This window comes from Sphaeramia orbicularis, chromosome 21, assembly GCF_902148855.1.
Source record: "Sphaeramia orbicularis chromosome 21, fSphaOr1.1, whole genome shotgun sequence".
Lineage (NCBI taxonomy): Eukaryota > Metazoa > Chordata > Actinopteri > Kurtiformes > Apogonidae > Sphaeramia > Sphaeramia orbicularis.
The window spans coordinates 616887-639344 of record NC_043977.1 but is presented as its reverse complement, the minus strand read 5'-3'; the positions used below and the strand labels follow the sequence as shown (position 1 = coordinate 639344).

Here is a 22458-nt window from a genome sequence, read left to right as displayed (position 1 = left end):
AAATAAAAAGAGCGCCACTTTTGAACTGGGACACGCCAGGCCGGATTGGACGACCTTCGACTCTTGAAGAAAAGGGGAAGTGAAAGTACCACGGGTGTCACCGCAGTTTAGGTCAAATCTGGGAGGTGTCAAGTTGTTTAAAAAAAGGGAGAAGGAGGGAGAGTTTTTAGGTTGACTCCTCCCACTCCAATGAGATGGAAGTAAAGGGAAAGCTGCATCCCGACAGTCCTTTCTCAGCTTTATCAAGTCAGCTTCTTTCAGCCGTGGAAACACTTTTCACTGGAGACATGTGTTGGAATAGAAAGTCTCCTCACGTCCCCGATGTGGAGAAAAACTACCCCTGGATAAGAGAGACACTATGCAATACAAAAGCACTACAGAGGAACGGTGTCTTCAGAAAATAAAGTGCGATAAAGTGTGTTGTGAGCAGGCTTAAGGAAAGCCTCCCCTGCCAAATTAGAAGAGCACAGTGTGGAAAAGTGAAAGTAGAGGAGCTGATGGGAGAGTTGGACGGAGCTGTGAAAAAGCCCCACTAGGCTGGATTAAAGGCACCATTTGTCTAGAACAATACAAGTGTGTCTAATACCTTTTCCACTGTACACTTGGACAGGAACTGCACCAAACCAGTCACAGCAGATATGAGGGGGTTCCTCATTTGACTGTTAGACATGAAAACATGCTCAGACCAAACAGGAAGTCACATCAAACTGTCATACGATGACTCACAGAGGACAGGCGTGGGTGGAGCACTGATAACTGTGCCCTTAATGACTCCTCCGATCAGAAAAGACTGTACCTGATATGATTTTAGGGGTCTGGATCTCCACGAAGCCCTTGTTGATGAGGGTGTCTCTGAAGAGCTGGCACACTCCAGACTGCAGGCGGAACACGGCCTGGCTGGTGGTGGTCTGTAGGACACACACAAACAGTCACACACATGCACTATTACCACACTTACAAAAGGTTCCACTTCTATTATGATTGTGTAATGAATCCAATGAATCACACTGTCTGTGAAAGTGTTGTTCGCACGAAGGCTGAAATATTCATTTGTTGGCAACACATGAGTTCAACCTCAGCGAAAGGCCTCTGGGAACACAGAACCCGTCATTAGAAATGGAAACACTGAAAACAAGGAGGGGATTAGACGGCGCAATCCCAATTCACCCCTTGGCCCCTCCCCCTTACCCCTGCCCCTCTGTTTTACACATTATGTGAAGGGGTAGGGGTGTCCCAATTTTTAATGACTCAGAGGGGAGGGGCTAAGGGGGAGGGCTGTTTGACCCTCCAAATGGAGGTTTCCCAGAACCAAGAGGTAGGGGTAAGGGGTAGGACCAAGGGGTAGGGGTAAGGGGTAGGGGTAGGGGTAAGGGGTAGGGTCAAAAAGTGAATTGGGATTGAGCCTTTGACTCCACATAAACCAATAGATTACTGTAAAATCCTTTGCTCCACCCCCCCTTCAGTCATGTGACAGTGTGTCCAAACGTAGAGCCCACCGTCCCTAAAAGTGACCACCTCATCTCCAGTGACCACAGGGTTGCTCCCATTCCTCTCCACAGGCGTACAGATCTAGTTATTGTGCATCTTCATGAAGACAGGCCCTAGTCGTCTCAGTACAAACGGAATAGGTCTGCTTTAATTAAAAGGTTTAATTTGTTCCTCCTCCTTCCCATCTCTGGTGTCTGTCCAAAATCCTGAACAAACCCTGTCTGACGAGCACTTGGCAGATTGGAAAAGTAATAATGTCTTAATACTGGGGAGCTCATTAATCTGCAGACAATGCTGCGGGGCTGTCTGGCTCCAAGTTAAAATTTCCCCTGATTTTTAATCTAAATTCTTAGGGTAGAAGAAGCAAAGGGTAAAATGTGAAAGTCCCTTTCTTCTAAATATTCTAACCAAAACCTTTTCCAAACCACTGAACCATAGTAAGATCATCTATGACTCAGAAGTGTAATATTTTACCACCACAGTGGGCTGCACCACTGCTTTAGTTTAGGGACACTTTGGGTTTGGCTGTTCTTTACTTTTTATTTATTCATATATTTCCAACTACGAGGCACTTCGTATCTTATACCTTTGTTTTTGTTTTTTTTTTCATTTTGTCAGTTTAACTTGGCTTTCATGGGTCCAACACCTGGTCTGTATTTGTCTGTTCATCCATCACAGAGAAAAAATAACAATATCTGGAAAAGAAAATCCCAGACGTGTGCACATGTACTAATTTGGACAGTAGATCCTTTCATTCATCAGTGGAACATGGATCTGTCTGATGGTGTTTTGGCTTAAAGGGGTTACATGGACGAGGTGTCTACAGGTTTCTACAAGTTAAATGGAACACTTTTAAGACCTTTTGAAGACCACTTAAAACAGAATTTAAGGCCTATTTCACGGTCATACTGGAAAAAATTTGACTCCTAGAATTAGGAAAGTTTATTTATTTACACCAACGCCTTTGTTCCCACTGTTCAGAGTCATTTCTCACCAGGGGCAAAGTCAGCGATAATTGGTTCCTAATTTCAATATAAATTGTCGGGTTGGAACTGAGTAGAATAACATTACTTTCTTAGCAGTTTGAACATTTAACAAACACATTTAAACACAACACAGACGACAAGTTTATGGAAACAGAACTAAGAGTGACCAGATCAAATAGAACACCTTCAAATGACTTTAAGGTACTATATGCAGATTTGTAAATTCAAGGCTTTTAATACTTTTTAAGACCCCATGGGAACCCTGTATGTAGAAATTCTACTTTCAGATATTAAAAATGACCTATAATTATCATTTGCGTGTTTAGAATGAAGAGTCCTGACGTTCCGCTAAATATGCAAATGTATTGGATTGAACAGATATGAACTGAATTCAGTTACACTGATGGGCCAGTGGACTTCTGTGGCCACTAGAGGGAGTAGTGAGTCACTGCTGGTCTACCATAGAAAGGAAAACTAACATCGCAGGGCTTAGACGGAATGAGAACCATTAAGAAACAACTTTTACAGTCAAAGTAAGTGACCAAAGCATGAATCGCTGCAGTTGTTTTCTCCACTGGACTCAGCTGTAAATGAACAGATGGAGTTGGATGATGAAGCGGAGGAAGGCATACAGTTATTATGGGATGTTCTTATCTTTGCTGAGTTTCCGTTTGTTGATCTGTGGTTCAGACTAAACTGTGACAGTTCTGACCTTGTTTTTTGGATTCAAACAGAACTTTAGTTCAGTTATTGACGACACAAACCAACAGAAAACAGAGCCAAGCTAACAGGGCTAAGCTAACAGAGGGGATTAGTGGTTGTACAGTTTTAGTCTAAAAACACAGCTAAGCTAACAGAGCTAAGCTAACAGAGGGGATTAGTGGTTTTACTGTCTTAGTCTAAAAACACAGCTAAGCTAACAGAGCTAAGCTAAGCTGGTCAAACCCCCCCCCCCCCCCCCCCCCAGTGCACATTGGCTCCATAGTAAACGACGCTGCTTCTGTTTTCTACTGTGTGTTAACATGAACCACCGTATGTTTGAAGATGGTCACGTTCCAGGGGAGTTCCATTGGAGCTAGATTATTATTAAAGGAGGTTTATGGATCCTTTTGGAGCATCTGTCTGTGGTGGGAACCTCTTTACAGCTTCACTGGGCTCTTTAGTGCCAAACTGATGACAGAGCCCAGTGTGTGAACTCAAAGTGCACAGTGTGACACAAACAGGTGTTGTTGCCAGTCGACCAGAGCGACACGTCTTTGTGCTGCGGTGTTTGTGCCTTCCTGCCTGACGCATCATCCATGTGGGAGGCACAGATCAAAACAATCAGACGCTCTGTGGCTGCTCTGTACAGCTGCTCACACTGCTTCAGCACATCTCCCACACTGCACCACACTCTCAGCTCCAGCACATTAAATCACACACTGACTTCCTCCAACTTCAGGGGTTGCGGCGGTTTGCTTTGCTTTGTTTCGACTTCAGTGTCTAAGGTAGAACTGTTCACACTGCGTTGCATGAAAGCTGCTCAGATTTTCTATTATTCCTTCAGTAAAGCTAAAACTTTTATTACAGACGGGGATTAACGGAGCCGTTGCTTCAAATACCTTGACTAAGACGTTTTGTCCGTTGTTCTAAAAACTTCCCCGAACTCCAAAGTCCACGTCACTGTGAGACATTACATTTATCAACATAAACCACCTCTGTTCAGACACTGGATGTGGAACGTTCCCCTCTTCATCCAACTGTTCAAGTGACAGCTTTGTGTCATTAAGTTACAGTCGCTTTAACGGTAATGTTCCAAAACAACTTCATTTACAGAAAGGTCACAATTCACATGCAATTTAACGGTATTCACGTGAGAAGGACGGAGAGAGCACAGATACAAGAACCATGACCAGGAGGGACAGGTGGACTTCATCTGGACCCTCAGTCTGACGGACACTCCAACTCAGGCTTCATAAATAACCTGGGGTTTCCCTTGGCTTTCACAGGACTCAAACCCACAACCCAAAAACCACCTAACCCTCGCAGGATTTCTGCTCATAAAAAAATGTTTAGTATCATTTTGCCTTTTTCATGATCAGACACGAACACAAGAATTCAGTAAAACAGACAAAAGCAGCTGCGCTTTTCATCTCAGTCCTTCTAGTCTTTGGTTTTAGTCGGAGGTCTTCTCCATCTGGTACTTTTTGTTCCTGAATCTCTGCTCTTTTATTTGACTCTTTTTTTCTTTTACTTTGGTGGTTTTTCGTTCTAGTATCTTCTGGTTGTGGAGTCTGGTGAAAGAACATTTTATGCTCTTCAATAAAAATGCCTCCATCATCATTTTGTACCTTTTTTATCATCATACATGGAAAAAAACAGCTAAAAGTGTACTGTGGACCAACTGCAGTGGTTACTGGACCCCCCCTGGCTGATAGTTAGTGTTTTTGTCTGTAGGTATCTGTAACTCTACAGACATTCCTGATCAGTGCTTCTAGAACCAGACACTGTGTTGCCTCTTACATGTGTTTGTTGCCCTTTCTCTTTCTTGTTTCTTTCCACTCACTCAGACTGATGACCACCTACTGGACCACGGTCCCGATTCTCCCATAAACTGTATTTTTTATCCCTGCTGTCAGCCTGTGTTTGCTCCTGGACGTTCTGTTGGGTTTCTTCACTGTTTAGTATTTTTTAGGCCTTGACCTAAATATATGCCTTCAGATGGTTATGAATTATGATGGGCACAATATGAATAAAATAGACTTGGATTAGATCTGCAGATACACTCTTAGCATAACTGTCTGTGAGCCAAAGTGGACTGGGGGGGTTACACCTCAACCAGATCTTCCTCCTATCATGATGGAATACTCGCCCACCTTCATTTTTCTGACAAATTCATTGTGATCTATTATTTCAGATGGTGCAAAAGTAGCAAAATGATCAAGTTAATTTGTGTTTTTAACCCATAAAGACCCAGTGCTACTTTTGTGGCTGTTCCCAAATGATTTTTTTTTTTATCTCTATATTTAACATTTCCAAAGTGATTTAACACCATTTATTATAAAAAAAAAAACTTCTGTATTTTGGATTTTTCCAATGAAAAGCTGGTATTTTCCTATATTTAATTCACTGATCATGTAGATGTTCATTAAAGCTCAGATTAGGGGGCGAGAACAGGATGGGAGGGGGGAAAGATCACAGACTCACTGGCTGTTAGCACAAAGAAGATGCAGCAGAAGGTTGAGAAACAGTGGGTTAGTGGATGAACAGATATGAAACAGTTTAGATCAGTCGATGGTTTTGGTCAGTGCTGGATGTTTGGGTCTTTATGGGTTAATACCTTTGCACTCGCTGACATAGTGCATGTAAAGGTTGTGTCCATCTTAACAACAATACAGAAAAGATGCAACAAGACAAAAAAAAGAGAAAAAAATGCAAGAAGATGAAAACAATGAAAAAGATGCAAAAAAGATGAAAAGGACAGAAAATGAAAACAAGACAAAAACAAAAGACACAAGGTGTGATCTATCATTTCAGACGCTGCAGCAGCAGTAAAAAGATGAAGTCAACCTGAGATGGAATCCATTTGGATGTGCTGATGTGAATCCGGAATACCAACTCACCCTGAGATCGATGACCCTGTTGTCCAGTTTGGTGTCCTGGTTGACTGTGGCTCTGCCTTCCTGTGGACAAACAGTGAACATGAAGGGATCAGCAGACACAACAGACACTGTGAGATGATGAAATATTCAACAACAGCACGATTTACAGCTACAGTTTAAAGACTGGGAAGTGAAAATGGTGTGATAGGATAGGATAGGATAGGATAGGATAGGATAGGATAGGATAGGATAGGATAGGATAGGAAGGAAGGAAGGAAGGAAGGATGGATGGATAGATGGATAGACAGACAGACAGACAGACAGACAGACAGACGCAGCAGCAGGATAACAGACAGTACCAACAGAATATCAGATCAACACAGAATACAGGAGCAAACACAATAGACAGAATAAATTAGAAGAATACAAACTAAAATGGTAGAAAAACAGTAGGTGTGACAGTAAAGTGTCCTGTTCAAAGTGAAATGGGCCTGTTCAGTAAAGTGCACAGTGTAAATGTGTTTCTGAGCAGGTCTGAACATCAGGAGGACTATTGAAACTATAACAAACCAAAACTCCAGCTGCTTTGTTCCAAACAGCTGGAACTACAGGGACAACAAAAGACATCTGTAATGTGAGATGACAGACAAACGACAGAAAAAACACACACAACAACCACCGAACAAATGAAGGCGTAAATGTTTCATCACAGGAGGAACCAGCGTTTCCAGGGTGACGGGGGTCAGGCTTCCTCAGACCACCGCTGGGCTTTGAGCTCACGGGCTGGGAGGACACATCCTGCTTCAAACAGACGGACAAAGGCTCAGACAGACAGAGGGACGGACCGGCTGGTATGACCTGTGTCTGTGGGGGAGACCGGGGCTGCTGGGATTCCACTGACATGTGGAACCACTGCAGTAAACGCCTGGGACGCTCCAGCAGCTGCAGCACTGGGCCTACAGCACCAACACCGACGGCACTTCAGCTGTCTGTGCTACACTGACCACACTGTTTGGATCGGCTGACACTGACTCATCTGATACCAGAGCGTCGGATATCGCATGGAATGGAACTACAGAACAAGCACAGATAATATGCTATGAGGCTCATTTGAGTCCATTATAAAATACTAGTCATTGGACACGGATTGTGCAGGTTTGTACAAAGTCTACGACAACAACTGGAATTGTTGGTCTCACAGTGTCTTCAACGAGCCTGTTCACATGACCATAACAATCCAATAACCGGGATTCATCAGATATTTGTAATAATCAGATTTATATGCACTTTAGAAATGTGATAATGAAAAAACCTGGTTTAAACGTTTTAGTCCAAATCAGAAATGTCATCAAACTGTCTAATATTGTCTTCTGCTCATGTTTCACTACATCACTTTCATTTTCGACAATTAAATATAAATCAGATTAACGGGTAAACATGCACAAAGACATCGAGTAATGAGGAGAAATCCAGGTGTGGTAATCTGATTTCTGATAATCAGATTACTGCTGTTATCTGATTATACCGTTTACACGATCATTTGAATAATCCGATAACTCCAGAAATTAGATAATGATCAGAGAATTAGTGTGAATGTAAACGGACTCAATGTGATTTGGACAGGTTTGGATGAAGTTACACCAATATTATAAAAGGGAAGTGGACTGTGTGTGTGTGTGTGTGTGTGTATGTGTGTGTGTGTGTGTGTGTATGTATGTGTGTGTGTGTGTGTGTGTGTGTGTGTGTATGTGTGTGTGTGTGTGTGTATGTGTGTGTGTGTGTGTGTATGTATGTGTGTGTGTGTATGTGTGTGTGTGTGTGTGTATGTGTGTGTGTGTGTGTGTATGTATGTGTGTGTGTGTGTGTGTGTGTGTATGTATGTGTGTGTGTGTGTGTATGTGTGTGTGTGTGTGTGTGTGTGTGTATGTGTGTGTGTGTGTGTGTGTGTGTGTATGTATGTGTGTGTGTGTGTGTGTGTGTGTGTGTGTGTGTGTGTGTGTGTGTGTCCGAACACAGCTGACTGCTGCAGTAGTTTTGCGTGCCTGTTGTCTTCCTTGGATGTGGTAGCCGTTTCTCAGACTCCCTCTCTGGAATCGAACCCCGGTTAACTGTTACCCGTGGTCACCATGGTACGCACAGAAAGTACCGGTAAAAGTTGACAGGGCAGACATTCGAACGGGATGTCACCGCCACAGAGGCCAGCGATTGGCTCAAGGTTATCTAGAAGCACCAAAGCAGCCCCAGGGGGAGCCCCGCATGGGTTCTGGGTCTGCAGTTTGTCATACTTCTGGCTTTTTGCTCAGTGAACAGACTAGTGAAAACAGTAAGTTGATCGGACCAATATTTTGGGAGATATTAGTCATTTTTAATACAATAGCCTGACATTAACATCCCAGAATCATCACTGAAGTGGGTTACCGAGCAACAGATAAACAACAGGGCCACATTGTCATGGTGTCAGATTTCCTGTGCAGAAACAGACATGTCAGCTGGGAGGTTATTCAACTGAAAATGAGAATGGAATTTACCAAGAATGAACTGGATCAGAGGATCTAGAACCCGGGGTTCCCCATAGGTCAACACGTTAGTTACTTTTAAAAAAGGTATTTTCACTTCAGTTTAACTCTGAACTGTGTTTGTGGTAAATCTGAAGTTTTGATCCTGCTGTACCAGACCCACAACAGAATCCAAATGATGTGAACTGTCCACATGTGAGGGATCTAATGTGGCATCTCATCGTCCAAAATACAGATAAATATGTGTAAAGTGTTTTTGTTAATATGATTTTGATCTGATTTGGGGAAGTACAAAAGTTGATGAACTCTCTCCACATTTAGGACATGTTGACAATAACAGAGCTAAAGCCTTCTGCAGGAACCTTGAACATGAAGGTTTTCCACTTATAAAAACAGAATAGAAAAGGCACCAGCATGTCTGCTCTATCTAATACAGTTCTGTATTCATGTTGGAGGACCACCACAGTCCAGTCTTAAACTGCATTCATAATGTTTAAATTACATTTGTTCAGGTTACAGCTTCAGCTTCGATAATATTGGCAAACGCTTGCAGCACAAAATCTACTCCAATATTTATCTGCACAGATTTGAAGTTAAAGCAAAAGGGCATTGCATTTGGTGGTGCAAAACTCCAGCCAAACGGGGAAAAACACTGGGCTCACCTTCCCTCACCTCCAGAAACAACACCCCAGATATTGGTGAGAAATATAATTGAATTTTAAGTGGGCTGCAATATTCTCCAAACATTCGGCGCCGGTGCACAGAACACATTAGTTGAAATGCAGGAGGCTCCTCGAGCTCAGCTGGCTGTTAGAAATCCATGCAGTGAAATCACAGTTTGCATAAAAAGGGGCAAAGTCACACCAGGTAAGGCTAATGGGGCATAAATTAGAGGAGTTGTTTAGCTGAATCTGACAGTCAGTCAAGCAGAGCATCCAGCCTCTCCTCCTGCTGACGCTCAAATGTCTTAGTGCATCATAAGTGGGTTCTTTTCACCTTCCAGTTCAGAAACACCCATTTAAAGCACTGCGTTGGATCTAATTCCTCTTATCAGACCAAAGACACCATGCGATGCTTTACATGACAATAGTGCAGAGCTGTCATCTGACTGAAGCAGAGCAGTTCAGGAGGAACTCCACTAAAAGAAAAGAACGTTACATCTGCTGAAACTGGTTACACAGCCGGATCACTAACCGTCACAGGAAAATACTAAACCAAATGTGTCCGTTTATTTTACATATTAATACAGAAGCAGAGCGGATTTTGGAGAGTTTATAAATGTTAACTCCGCCTTAACCACGAGAAATACACAGGCCTTAGGTGTACGTGACATGACACAGCAAAAAGAAGAAAAACACAAGGAAGAGAAGACAACGGAAAAGATCCAACAGGAGAAAAATGAAAGGAGAAACAAGAGGAAAACGACAAGAAAAACACAAGACGAAAATGACAAAGATGAAAAGATACGACGTGAAAGAAATGACAGAAAAGACACAAAAAGGTGACAATAGTAAAAAGAACAAAGGACACAAAAGGACGTAAAGGAAAAGGAACGAGATGGAAATGATGAAGATGCAACAAGATAAAAACAAAAGACCTGAAAACAGCAGTAAAGAAACAACACCGAGCAAAAGAAGACACAAATTAAATACGACAAAAGACAAAAATGACACAAAAGAAGAAAAAACAAAAGATAAACATGAAACAACAGGAAAAGGATGGAAACAAATCTAACTTTCTGACCCAGCGTTGGTGTGACATTAACATCTGAATCTGTGCTTTCCTGTTCGTTAGTTGATGAATGTCTGTGATTTCTGACATTTTCTTTGTGTGACAGATGTTCAACAAGCATTATTTAAGACAAACACGACAGTTCAGTCAAATGTAAATATTACAGCAGTTCATGGGGGAGTTGTTTTATAAATGTGGGTTTGGACCAGACATGAAGTGGATTCTGTGGGTGTGGAGCTCAAACTGTTGTGGAATCAGTGTTTTAAATAATGCAGAAGCACCCTGGCCCTGGTGTGTCCCCTGTAGTGATGATGCACTTCCTGTGTGGCGTACCCCCCCCCCATTCCTTCTTACCTCTTCCCCTTCTCCATCGGGCCGGACGGCGTCCTCCAGCTGCAGGGGCAGACGAGGCTCTGCTTGGCTGATGACGAAAATCTGACAAGAGAAACCAACAAAGAGGATCCACAGTCAGAGCAGAATAAAGCCCCGAAGTTTCCAGTTCATACTGTGGCAGCGGAAAGTCCCCGGACTTCAAATGAAGACAAACAATTCAAAGTGAAAGACACAGACACACTGAGAAGGTGTCATCAGCTCCTCTGTGTCCACGCTTGGTGTGTTCAATGTCACAGATTTTAATCAGACTCATTAAAAAATAATGACCAAAGTACTGGTGTAGTTCATTTTTTACATATATCTGATGGTGTGTTCTAACACATATATGTAGGTTTGTGTCCATTTATCCAACAGATGTGTACATGTTCCACTGACAGAACCGGTCCAGTCCATGTATTATCATGTGCACACAGTGTCTGAAGCAGATCTGACTAATATTCATCTGGACTTAAACCCATTCTATCATTAACTCCAGACTGTATCTGTGAAACTACAACCAACAGCATTTAGGACTGGACCAGTCTGGATCAGAACCTGGGTTTAAGGACACTTTAAATCAAACCCATATGTGTCCAGTTTGGACCCAGTCCAGCTGGTCCAGTTTGGACCCGGTCCAGCTGGTCCTTGTAGGTGTTTCCATTGAACAGTGTTTTGTTCTGCTGTGTGATTCTAGTCCAGTCCCGTCTGTCCACATGTGTTCATTGTGGTCCAGTCCTGTCTAGTTGTGTTCTGGTTCTGGTTGAAGGCAGATGTTTGACTCAGTTGGATCAGAACCTCCTCTGTGTTGCCACTGTAGTGTCGGTTCATCTCCTGCTATTGCACTAACTGTCTTCAACTACAGAAGAAGGGAACGCAGAACCGGCCCAAGGAAAAGTCCACATTTATGGACACGCACCATGGATTTATGGGACACAATTGGACAGCAGGAATTCAACAACCAGTTGTGGATCCAGAATTTCCCAGTGACCCAGGTACCGTTTACTGAACTGTGTGATGTTCTGGACCCTCTGGTGTCCCCAGACTGGTCCTGCCCTGGGGAAGCAGTACCTCCAGTAAAGCCAGTGTCTATTGGACAGAACCAACTAGAACCACCTGTTCTGAGGACAGGGTCACAGGGGAGACCACTGGACTGAGCAGAACCACCGGGACCACATGAACAGGACAAAACCACCAGGACCCCATGAACAGGACAGAACCACCAGGACCACATGAACAGGACAAAACCACCAGGACCACATGAACAGGACAAAACCACTAGGACCACATGAACAGGACAAAACCACCAGGACCACATGAACAGGACAAAACCACCAGGACCACATGAACAGGACAAAACCACTAGGACCACATGAACAGGACAAAACCACCAGGACCCAATGAACAGGACAGAACCACTAGGACCACATGAACAGGACAAAACCACCAGGACCACATGAACAGGACAGAACCACCAGGACCACATGAACAGGACAAAACCACCAGGACCACATGAACAGGACAAAACCACTAGGACCACATGAACAGGACAAAACCACCAGGACCCAATGAACAGGACAGAACCACTAGGACCACATGAACAGGACAAAACCACCAGGACCACATGAACAGGACAGAACCACCAGGACCACATGAACAGGACAGAACCACTCCATGTGTTTACAGTACACTGGTACACTATACTAATAAATCCAAACGACTAAAAAACCACCTCACGAGAGCGAAAAACTTTTTTGCGAACTTTGGCAGTTTTTGCGACATTTCGGTGTTTCCATGTTTCCAGTTTACATTTTGTACATTTCTGAGGGTCATGGAAACCCAGCTTATGTGTCCATGCATGTTGTGTACGTGGTAGTGAGAGTCATGAACCTGTCGTCTTCAAAATGATGGAGCAGGAAAACACACCTTTAGTTTTTCTGAGTGGAACTGCAGTGAACGGGAGGGAATGAGCTCCAGCTCTGGGTGTTAGCTTAGTGTGTGTACAGTGTGTGTACAGTGTGTGTACGGTGTGTGTACAGTGTGTGTACGGTGTGTGTACGGTGTGTGTACGGTGTGTGTACAGTGTGTGTACGGTGTGTGTACGGTGTGTGTACAGTGTGTGTACGGTGTGTGTACGGTGTGTGTACGGTGTGTGTGTACAGTGTGTGTACAGTGTGTGTACGGTGTGTGTACGGTGTGTGTACAGTGTGTGTACGGTGTATGTACGGTGTGTGTACAGTGTGTGTACAGTGTGTGTACAGTGTGTGTACAGTGTGTGTACGGTGTGTGTACGGTGTATGTACGGTGTGTGTACAGTGTGTGTACAGTGTGTGTGTACGGTGTGTGTGTACGGTGTGTGTACGGTGTGTGTACGGTGTGTGTGTACGGTGTGTGTACGGTGTGTGTACGGTGTGTGTACAGTGTGTGTACAGTGTGTGTACGGTGTGTGTACGGTGTGTGTACAGTGTGTGTGTACAGTGTGTGTGTACGGTGTGTGTGTACGGTGTGTGTACGGTGTGTGTACGGTGTGTGTGTACGGTGTGTGTACGGTGTGTGTACAGTGTGTGTACAGTGTGTGTACGGTGTGTGTACGGTGTGTGTACAGTGTGTGTGTACGGTGTGTGTACGGTGTGTGTACGGTGTGTGTGTACGGTGTGTGTACGGTGTGTGTACGGTGTGTGTACAGTGTGTGTACAGTGTGTGTACAGTGTGTGTACGGTGTGTGTACGGTGTATGTACGGTGTGTGTACAGTGTGTGTACGGTGTGTGTGTACGGTGTATGTACGGTGTGTGTACGGTGTGTGTACGGTGTGTGTACAGTGTGTGTACGGTGTGTGTACAGTGTGTGTGTACGGTGTGTGTGTACGGTGTGTGTACGGTGTGTGTACGGTGTGTGTGTACGGTGTGTGTACGGTGTGTGTACAGTGTGTGTACAGTGTGTGTACGGTGTGTGTACGGTGTGTGTACGGTGTGTGTACGGTGTGTGTACAGTGTGTGTACGGTGTGTGTACAGTGTGTGTGTACGGTGTGTGTACGGTGTGTGTACAGTGTGTGTACGGTGTGTGTACAGTGTGTGTACAGTGTGTGTGCGGTGCATTTACAGTGTGTGTGCGGTGGGTTTACAGTGTGTGTGTGTGGTGCGTTTACAGTGTGTGTGTACGGTGCGTTTACTGTGTGTGCGGTGCGTTTACAGTGTGTGTGTACGGTGCGTTTACTGTGTGTGCGGTGCGTTTACAGTGTGTGTGTGTGGTGCGTTTACAGTGTGTGTGTACGGTGCGTTTACTGTGTGTGCGGTGCGTTTACAGTGTGTGTGTGTGGTGCGTTTACAGTGTGTGTGTACGGTGCGTTTACTGTGTGTGCGGTGTGTGTGTGGTGCGTTTACAGTGTGTGTGTGCGGTGCGTTTACAGTGTGTGTGTGCGGTGCATTTACAGTGTGTGTGTGCGGTGCGTTTACTGTGTGTGCGGTGCGTTTACAGTGTGTGTGTGCGGTGCGTTTACAGTGTGTGTGTGCGGTTGGTTTACAGTGTGTGTACGGTGTGTGTACGGTGTGTGTACAGTGTGTGTACAGCGTGTGTACGGTGTGTGTACAGTGTGTGTGTACAGTGTGTGTACAGTGTGTGTACGGTGTGTGTACAGTGTGTGTACGGTGTGTGTACGGTGTGTGTACAGTGTGTGTGTACAGTGTGTGTGTACGGTGTGTGTACAGTGTGTGTACAGTGTGTGTACGGTGTGTGTACAGTGTGTGTACGGTGTGTGTACGGTGTGTGTACAGTGTGTGTGTACAGTGTGTGTGTACGGTGTGTGTACAGTGTGTGTACAGTGTGTGTACGGTGTGTGTATAGTGTGTGTACAGTGTGTGTACAGTGTGTGTACAGTGTGTGTACAGTGTGTGTACAGTGTGTGTACGGTGTGTGTACAGTGTGTGTACAGTGTGTGTACAGTGTGTGTGTACAGTGTGTGTACGGTGTGTGTACAGTGTGTGTACGGTGTGTGTGTACAGTGTGTGTACGGTGTGTGTACGGTGTGTGTACGGTGTGTGTACAGTGTGTGTACGGTGTGTGTACAGTGTGTGTGCGGTGTGTGTACGGTGTGTGTACAGTGTGTGTACAGTGTGTGTGCGGTGCGTTTACAGTGTGTGTGCGGTGGGTTTACAGTGTGTGTGTGTGGTGCGTTTACAGTGTGTGTGTACGGTGCGTTTACTGTGTGTGCGGTGCGTTTACAGTGTGTGTGTGTGGTGCGTTTACAGTGTGTGTGTGCGGTGCGTTTACTGTGTGTGCGGTGCGTTTACAGTGTGTGTGTGCGGTGCGTTTACAGTGTGTGTGTGCGGTGCGTTTACAGTGTGTGTGCGGTGCGTTTACAGTGTGTGTGTGCGGTGCGTTTACAGTGTGTGTGTACGGTGCGTTTACAGTGTGTGTGTGTGGTGCGTTTACAGTGTGTGTGTGCGGTGCGTTTACAGTGTGTGTGCGGTGCGTTTACAGTGTGTGTGTGTGGTGCGTTTACAGTGTGTGTGTGGTGCGTTTACAGTGTGTGTGTACGGTGCGTTTACAGTGTGTGTGTGCGGTGCGTTTACAGTGTGTGTGTGCGGTGCGTTTACAGTGTGTGTGTGGTGCGTTTACAGTGTGTGTGTACGGTGCGTTTACTGTGTGTGCGGTGCGTTTACAGTGTGTGTGTGCGGTGCGTTTACAGTGTGTGTGTGCGGTGCGTTTACTGTGTGTGCGGTGCGTTTACAGTGTGTGTGTGCGGTGCGTTTACAGTGTGTGTGTGCGGTGCGTTTACTGTGTGTGCGGTGCGTTTACAGTGTGTGTGTGCGGTGCGTTTACAGTGTGTGTGTGCGGTGCGTTTACAGTGTGTGTGTGGTGCGTTTACAGTGTGTGTGTACGGTGCGTTTACTGTGTGTGCGGTGCGTTTACAGTGTGTGTGTGCGGTGCGTTTACAGTGTGTGTGTGCGGTGCGTTTACTGTGTGTGCGGTGCGTTTACAGTGTGTGTGTGCGGTGCGTTTACAGTGTGTGTGTGCGGTGCGTTTACAGTGTGTGTGCGGTGCGTTTACTGTGTGTGCGGTGCGTTTACTGTCTGCAGTCAAAGCGGACCCACCCTCTCCATGTGCAGCTCCACGTCCTGCTGGGAGCAGCTCTCGATCTTCTGCTCCACTTTCCTCACCACCGCCTCCACGTCTACGATGCTCTCCTTGTTGATGCTGTCGGAGACAGTTGGGGGGTGGGGGGGGGGGGGGGGGGGTAAACAACGGATAGCACTTAGAAAACAAACTCATCTGTGTGGGAGGTTTACTGTACGACAATGTTTCCATAAACCTAAGTGAAGCTCTCAGGTGAGTGTGAAGTGAACAGTAGTGTGCGTGTGTGTGTGTGTGTGTGTGCGCGTGTGTTTATGTGTGTGTGTTTATGTGTGTGTGTGTGTGTTTATGTGTGTGTGTGAGACCTCGGGGAGTTCATTTGTGTTCAGTGGTGGTTTGACAGTTTGCCACTTTTTTCTTAAATTATCACACATCCTATGAATTGAACTGCTGCGATGACATGTGTTAAAGGGGGGGGGGGTAGTTAAGACTTCACAACAGCTTGTGGTCGAAAACCGGCTCCCCTGACTCTGAGCTCCACACAAACATCTGTCTAAAAACAACAGGTTCGAGCCGGAGGAGAGCGCCTCCATGTCTGTTTACACACACCATTATTTTACGTCTGCTTTACAAACGGCTCCTCTTTCACTGACTTGAATTTAGTCCTGGACCCAAAAGGATTCCTGTCAGCCTAATTTTCCACAAAACAACCTCTTGTACATTTTACTTCCTTGGTGACATAACACTGCATCTGAGAAGTTAAAAAGAACCTACTCTGTCAAAGGAAGGATTTAGGAGTTTAATGTCAAAGAAAATGACAAATTAAATGATAATTACATCAGATATACTTTATTCAGGGTTAGTACATATTGTTCAAGGTCAAATTCAAGCACTTTTCAATAACTTTTAAGGGTCATTTCCACCTTATCTCTGGGGTCAAATCCATATCTACAGGAATACATATACTCAGGATTATTTATTTCAATTTTTATCACAATGATGTACATTGAATTATGTATAAACATCTAAAATTATGTTTCATAAAAGCAAAAAGTTTAGAAATTAAAGGAGAACACAAAGTTTTATCCAAAAAAAATGGAAGCCACTTGTATGAAATATCCCTGAAGTTGACCTGAGAACACCTGGGAATTTAATTTAGGATGGAAAGTTTTATTTTTCAAATGGATCACCTCTGTGTAAGTAGCTTTGGCTTGAGTTATTATTAAAGTTAAATCAATAAATCACATCACAGTTAGAAATCCAAGCACTTTTCAGGCCTTGAAAACACAACATTTTCAAACACCCGTACCAACCCTGTTTATTGATTACCCAAGGTACAGCAGCACAACACAATAAACTTCAAATACCATAAAATAAAAAGATAAAAATTTTGTTTAAATGTGTTACAGTGACTGAACGACATAAAAATCAGAGTAAATAGAGTAACGGGTGTGCAGTAGGTGATAGTGACAGGTGTAAAGTCTGTTCAGAGCAGGGCGCCGTACAAAGACGTACAGATCTGTTACACCTTTCTTTAAAATCCCTTCACAGTTCTACCACCGACAAAGAAAAAGGCGAGCAGCAGAAAAGTACACGCAGGAGCTCGGCAGAAGCAAAAACTGCAGAGTTAAGAATTCCCCTCAGAAGGCGACACCCACATCAGACACTCAAGTGCAAAACAACAGCGTGTGAGAGAAAGCAGGTTTTTCAAACCCAAAAGCACATCTGCCTTCCCAGGTTTTTCACAGCCTTCGAAAAGGAGTCGACGGCGCTGGCCCTTCAGTCCCTCGACAGCTGCCACGGCGGCCCTTCCCCTCTACAAGGATACCTTAGATAAATAAATCCCTGCATTAATAACCTCCGCTGCAGAGCCCCAGAGGTGGGAAACAGAGGACAGATTAACCCCACACTCAGAGCTGACGACGACACGTGGAGATGAGAAGAGCAGCCGAGGGAAAAGAGAACAACACAGGCTGCTCTCACTCTGAATGAACCATCCAGGTACAAGTACCAAGAAGAGAGCGACAGGCCTGGGTTTACTGCAGCTTCTGCCCCATCAGTGCAAGGATCAAGGAAAACTGAAGCTCCAGGGCCACGGGTCACACCAGTGATAGTACCATTTCACCCCTGAACACAAATAGAACTGGAGACTGATCGACTTATCAATGAACCCGTTTACATGCACACTAACACTGCAATCATTATCCGACTTCTGGAGTTATCAGATTATTCAAGTGATCATGTAAACAACAGTAATCTGATTAGGCCATAAAGAATAAAAATATGTTTAGAAACTGAATCTCTGACCCTCTACAACTATGTAACATCGACTTCAAAAAAAAGATGGATTCATGTTACGTTTAAAACTAAAAGTTGTCATCTGATATTCCTGCAGTTTTTGTCTGATTGTTGTTTTAATTCGGTACTAGCTCTGTCCAGGCGTAATCACATTTTCCCCTGGAGTGGTAAAGCGGCCATCATGTGATCGCATCAGACCAATGTCATAAACGCCTCCTGTAACGTACGTAATATTTTATATGTAAACATTCAGTGTTTGTGCTGCTGTTGGAACCTCCATTTCCTGAAGTCTCTGCCCAAGGGATCAATAAAGTTCAATCTAAACTAATCTAATCTGATCTAATCTAATCTAATCTGATCTAATCTAATGAAATCTGATCTAATGTCATTTTATCTAATCTAATTTAATCTAATCTGATCTAATTCTGTTCTGAATCAGTTGACGCTGGTTGTGTTCGTGGGGGTGTGGCCTTAGAATAAGATGCTTTAAGGTGGCTGTACGGTCAGAAACCAAAGAACACATTAGTGTAACGAACACTAAATTATGTCCTGATCTAGAGTTCAGACTTTAATTAAACCAACACATTTAAATTATTAAATTCAAACCCACCTACGACTGTTATTATAAGATGACCCACTCTTCAGTTTCAGATGTGAAATCAGCCCCGGTTCTCCTCAACGTTGCGTCCGACTCTCCGTGGTACTTATGTGGACCAAAGGTTGAACAGATCTTAATGAAACGGTGTGAGTGAGACCAGGAGGACTGGGGCTCATGAGGGACACACAGACTGGGGCGGCAGTATCAGCGGCCTCACTGTGATTATGGCAGGATTTACTTGTAATCCTGGGTCTTACTCCGCTTGTCAATCATCACATCCAAGTGTGTGAAAGTGCGGCGGTGCAGAGAAGCGCCGTGCCGGTGTCAGCTGTTCTTCGACAGTAAATGTATGATGTGAAACTCCAGTGGTTCTCACTGCAGCATGACTGGGCCCTTTTTCAGTTTTGATGTAAGACCGCGTCGCTGTGGCAACTGTGTCATCACTTTCACTTGTTGGAAGTTGAAGTGAGGTTGCGATGGATTACAAAACACTAACTGACCAACCACAATATAGCAGAACTGAATGAAGGAAGTGCAGAACATTCAATAAGTCACCCAACGTGTCAGATCCACTGTGTGTCCAACAGTCTGTGGACACGCTGGGTCCAGGGGTTTCTTTTCTAACAGGGTTTGGGATCCAAAACAATACCGACTAATGCCAGAATAGAGTTTTATATTATGGGATAGATATCGGTGCATTGGTTCGTTTGGGTTCAATTATTCTCTTTGTTTATAAAATGACTCACAGGTGGTTTGGACTGAATTTAGATCAACACTGACTTAGTCTGTTTTATTTTCTCCATGACTCTGATTTTCAGTGTTCTTCCTCTAAATGTCTCAAATATTTTTCCTGCTCTGACTGTAAATAATAATTTCCATCTATTTTCATCACATCTGACTGAGGAAGAAAAATCTACCATTAAACTATAGTAAAATATTGGTGTTTATCAGCTACATGGACATAAATATGTGGACACATCATGTCTCCAGCTGTCAGATGTCCTGTTCATGAGGATCGGACACACAAACATCAATATTTCCTTAAAGTTTAAGTCAGATGTGATGAAAGTAGATGATTAGATGAGGAAGAAAATTATTATTTACAGTCAGAGCATGAAAAATGTTATCGACATTTAGAGGAAGAACATTTAAAATAGTCATCAACAAAAAAAAAACTAAATCAATGTTGATCTAAATTCAGTCCAAACCATCTGAGAGTCATTTTAGAAACAAAGAGAATAATTGAACCCAAACGAACCAATGCACTGATATTTATCCCATAATATAAGACTATATTCTGACATTAGTCATTATTGTTTTGGATCCCAGAGCCCTGTTAGAAAAGAAACCCCTGGATTCAACGGGTCTACAGACTCTGGTCCATACAGCGTAGATGCTGAACTCATGTGAAAAAATCCTCCATCATCTGCTTTCAAACACTCCGACCATATGAAGAACAAACGCTCCCATCTGTGTGCTCAGCATCCTCTGTTCCGTTCCATGACGCTGCAGGAGGACAGAACCGAGGCTGAATCTAAACCGTCGCCGCTCACAGGAGCCAGACTGCGGTCGGGGGGTTCTGACACTTCTAACAGAGGGGGGGTCACCACGTTAGCGCTGCAGAGGTCAGCATGTGGGTCGGAGCGCCGCTGACCTCAGACTCATTAGAAAAACTTTATGTGTTTGGGTTTAGTTTTCCTGAAATCTCCACATACTTCAAAAAGCCAGAGTGCGGCTGTGTGGGTCTCATTTCCAAACAGCGGACTAATTAATGTGTGTAAAATGGTAATTTATGCACACTCTGGTATTCAAACATTTAGTAGCTTTCATTTGTTTACATCCGACTCAGGCAGGTGTTTAAATAAACTCAGATGTTTATTATTCAGTTCTTTCATTAGGCTTTTCGTGTTTTTCCATAAATCTGACACAACTGAATACTTGTTATTTTATTCTCTCATACATTTATTAGAGGAAATGAAAATGAATTGTAGCCATGGTTGGTAAATGCAATTCTAGATGACAAGTGTTGGCCGTTTGCAGACGCTGTTTTACTCCGTCCTAAATGATGTGGGGAATGAGAAACAGTCTGTATGAGTCACTGAGGAAAACAACTGATTCATACACGTTTCTTTACCGTTTCTGTGAAACAGCCGTTTGGTTAGAAATCATATTATTTCAAAGATTTCATTAGGATATAGTTTTCTTTTTTCTTTTAGTTTTTCTTTAATTTCTTCTTTAATTTCAGTAGTTGTAGGTTTATTAGCATTTTGAGGAATTCACTGGGTTAGTTTTAATCTAATTCTATTGTTTATTCTAGTATTATGAGAAAAGCCTTGATTTGTAGAAGAAATGGTGATAAATGTATGGTTTATTAAAATGTCCCATATTGTGCATAAGCATTTTATTCGTATACACTTTAAAAAGCATTGCATTTCCAGATTTGGTCCAGATCCAGTGGTACCACATGGACCCATGTCCTGTTCAACAGTGTCTGTGTTTAAACCACAGAACTGATCTGTTTAATCCATGTATGAACAGATCTGAGGAAGGACTGTCACATGACACATGGGACAAACTGACACAAAGAACATTTAAGGGTCAAAATACTGAAATTCCTGGTTCGTGACATGGGGACTGAAAATGAACATCATTTTATTGACTTTATTCAAATGTATAAAACATGCTGTTCTCATCATAAATGGATCCAAAATTAAACACAGGCTTTAGCTCTGATGATAAACTACAACTGGGATCAATATTGGATCAATATGTGGAAATGATCAGTTTGGATGAACACAAATATGATCATAAACTTTTAATGAACAGACATATTACAACTGAAGTGATATATATACAGAGAATAGCAGAGAATATTGGACTAATAATTGGATTGGACAGAACCTTTGGACATTCATGTACTGTTGAAGAATTAGTTCAACAGACTCAAAGACTGAAAATATAAATGATACAAGAACAAATATTATTATTATAATTAATAGTGCATTTACATATATGAGTCTGAACAAATATTATTATTATTATAGTTAATAGTGTATTTACATATATGAGTCTGAACAAATATTATTATTATAGTTAATAGTGCATTTACATATATGAGTCTGAACAAATATTATTATTATAGTTAATAGTGCATTTACGTATATGAGTCTGAACAAATATTCTTATTATAGTTAATAGTGTATTTACGTATATGAGTCTGAACAAATATTCTTATTATAGTTAATAGTGTATTTACATATATGAGTCTGAGCAAATATTCTTATTATAGTTAATAGTACATTTACATATATGAGTCTGAACAAATATTCTTATTATAGTTAACAGTACATTTACATATATGAGTCTGAACAAATATTATTATTATAGTTAATAGTACATTTACATATATGAGTCTGAACAAATATTCTTATTATAGTTAATAGTGCATTTACGTATATGAGTCTGAACAAATATTCTTATTATAGTTAAAAGTGCATTTACATATATGAGTCTGAACAAATATTATTATTATAGTTAATAGTGCATTTACGTATATGAGTCTGAACAAATATTCTTATTATAGTTAATAGTGTATTTACATATATGAGTCTGAGCAAATATTCTTATTATAGTTAATAGTGTATTTACATATATGAGTCTGAACAAATATTATTATTATAGTTAATAGTGTATTTACATATATGAGTCTGAACAAATATTATTATTATAGTTAATAGTGTATTTACATATATGAGTCTGAACAAATATTATTATTATAGTTAATAGTGCATTTACATATATGAGTCTGAGCAAATATTA

At 42.7% G+C, this 22458-nt stretch overlaps 1 protein-coding gene across 1 annotated transcript in view; it reads right to left on the bottom strand.

Moving 5' to 3' along the window:
• LOC115412778 (aspartate--tRNA ligase, cytoplasmic-like) overlaps positions 1-22458 on the bottom strand; it is a 52982-nt gene that overhangs the window by 10165 nt on the left and 20359 nt on the right. The window contains exons 7-10 of the mRNA XM_030125441.1: positions 15764-15866; positions 10657-10737; positions 6077-6136; positions 797-908 (exon numbers count right to left, since the gene is read on the bottom strand). Of these exons, the coding sequence (XP_029981301.1) occupies positions 797-908; positions 6077-6136; positions 10657-10737; positions 15764-15866 (356 nt within the window). The remainder of the gene's footprint in view (positions 1-796; positions 909-6076; positions 6137-10656; positions 10738-15763; positions 15867-22458) is intronic.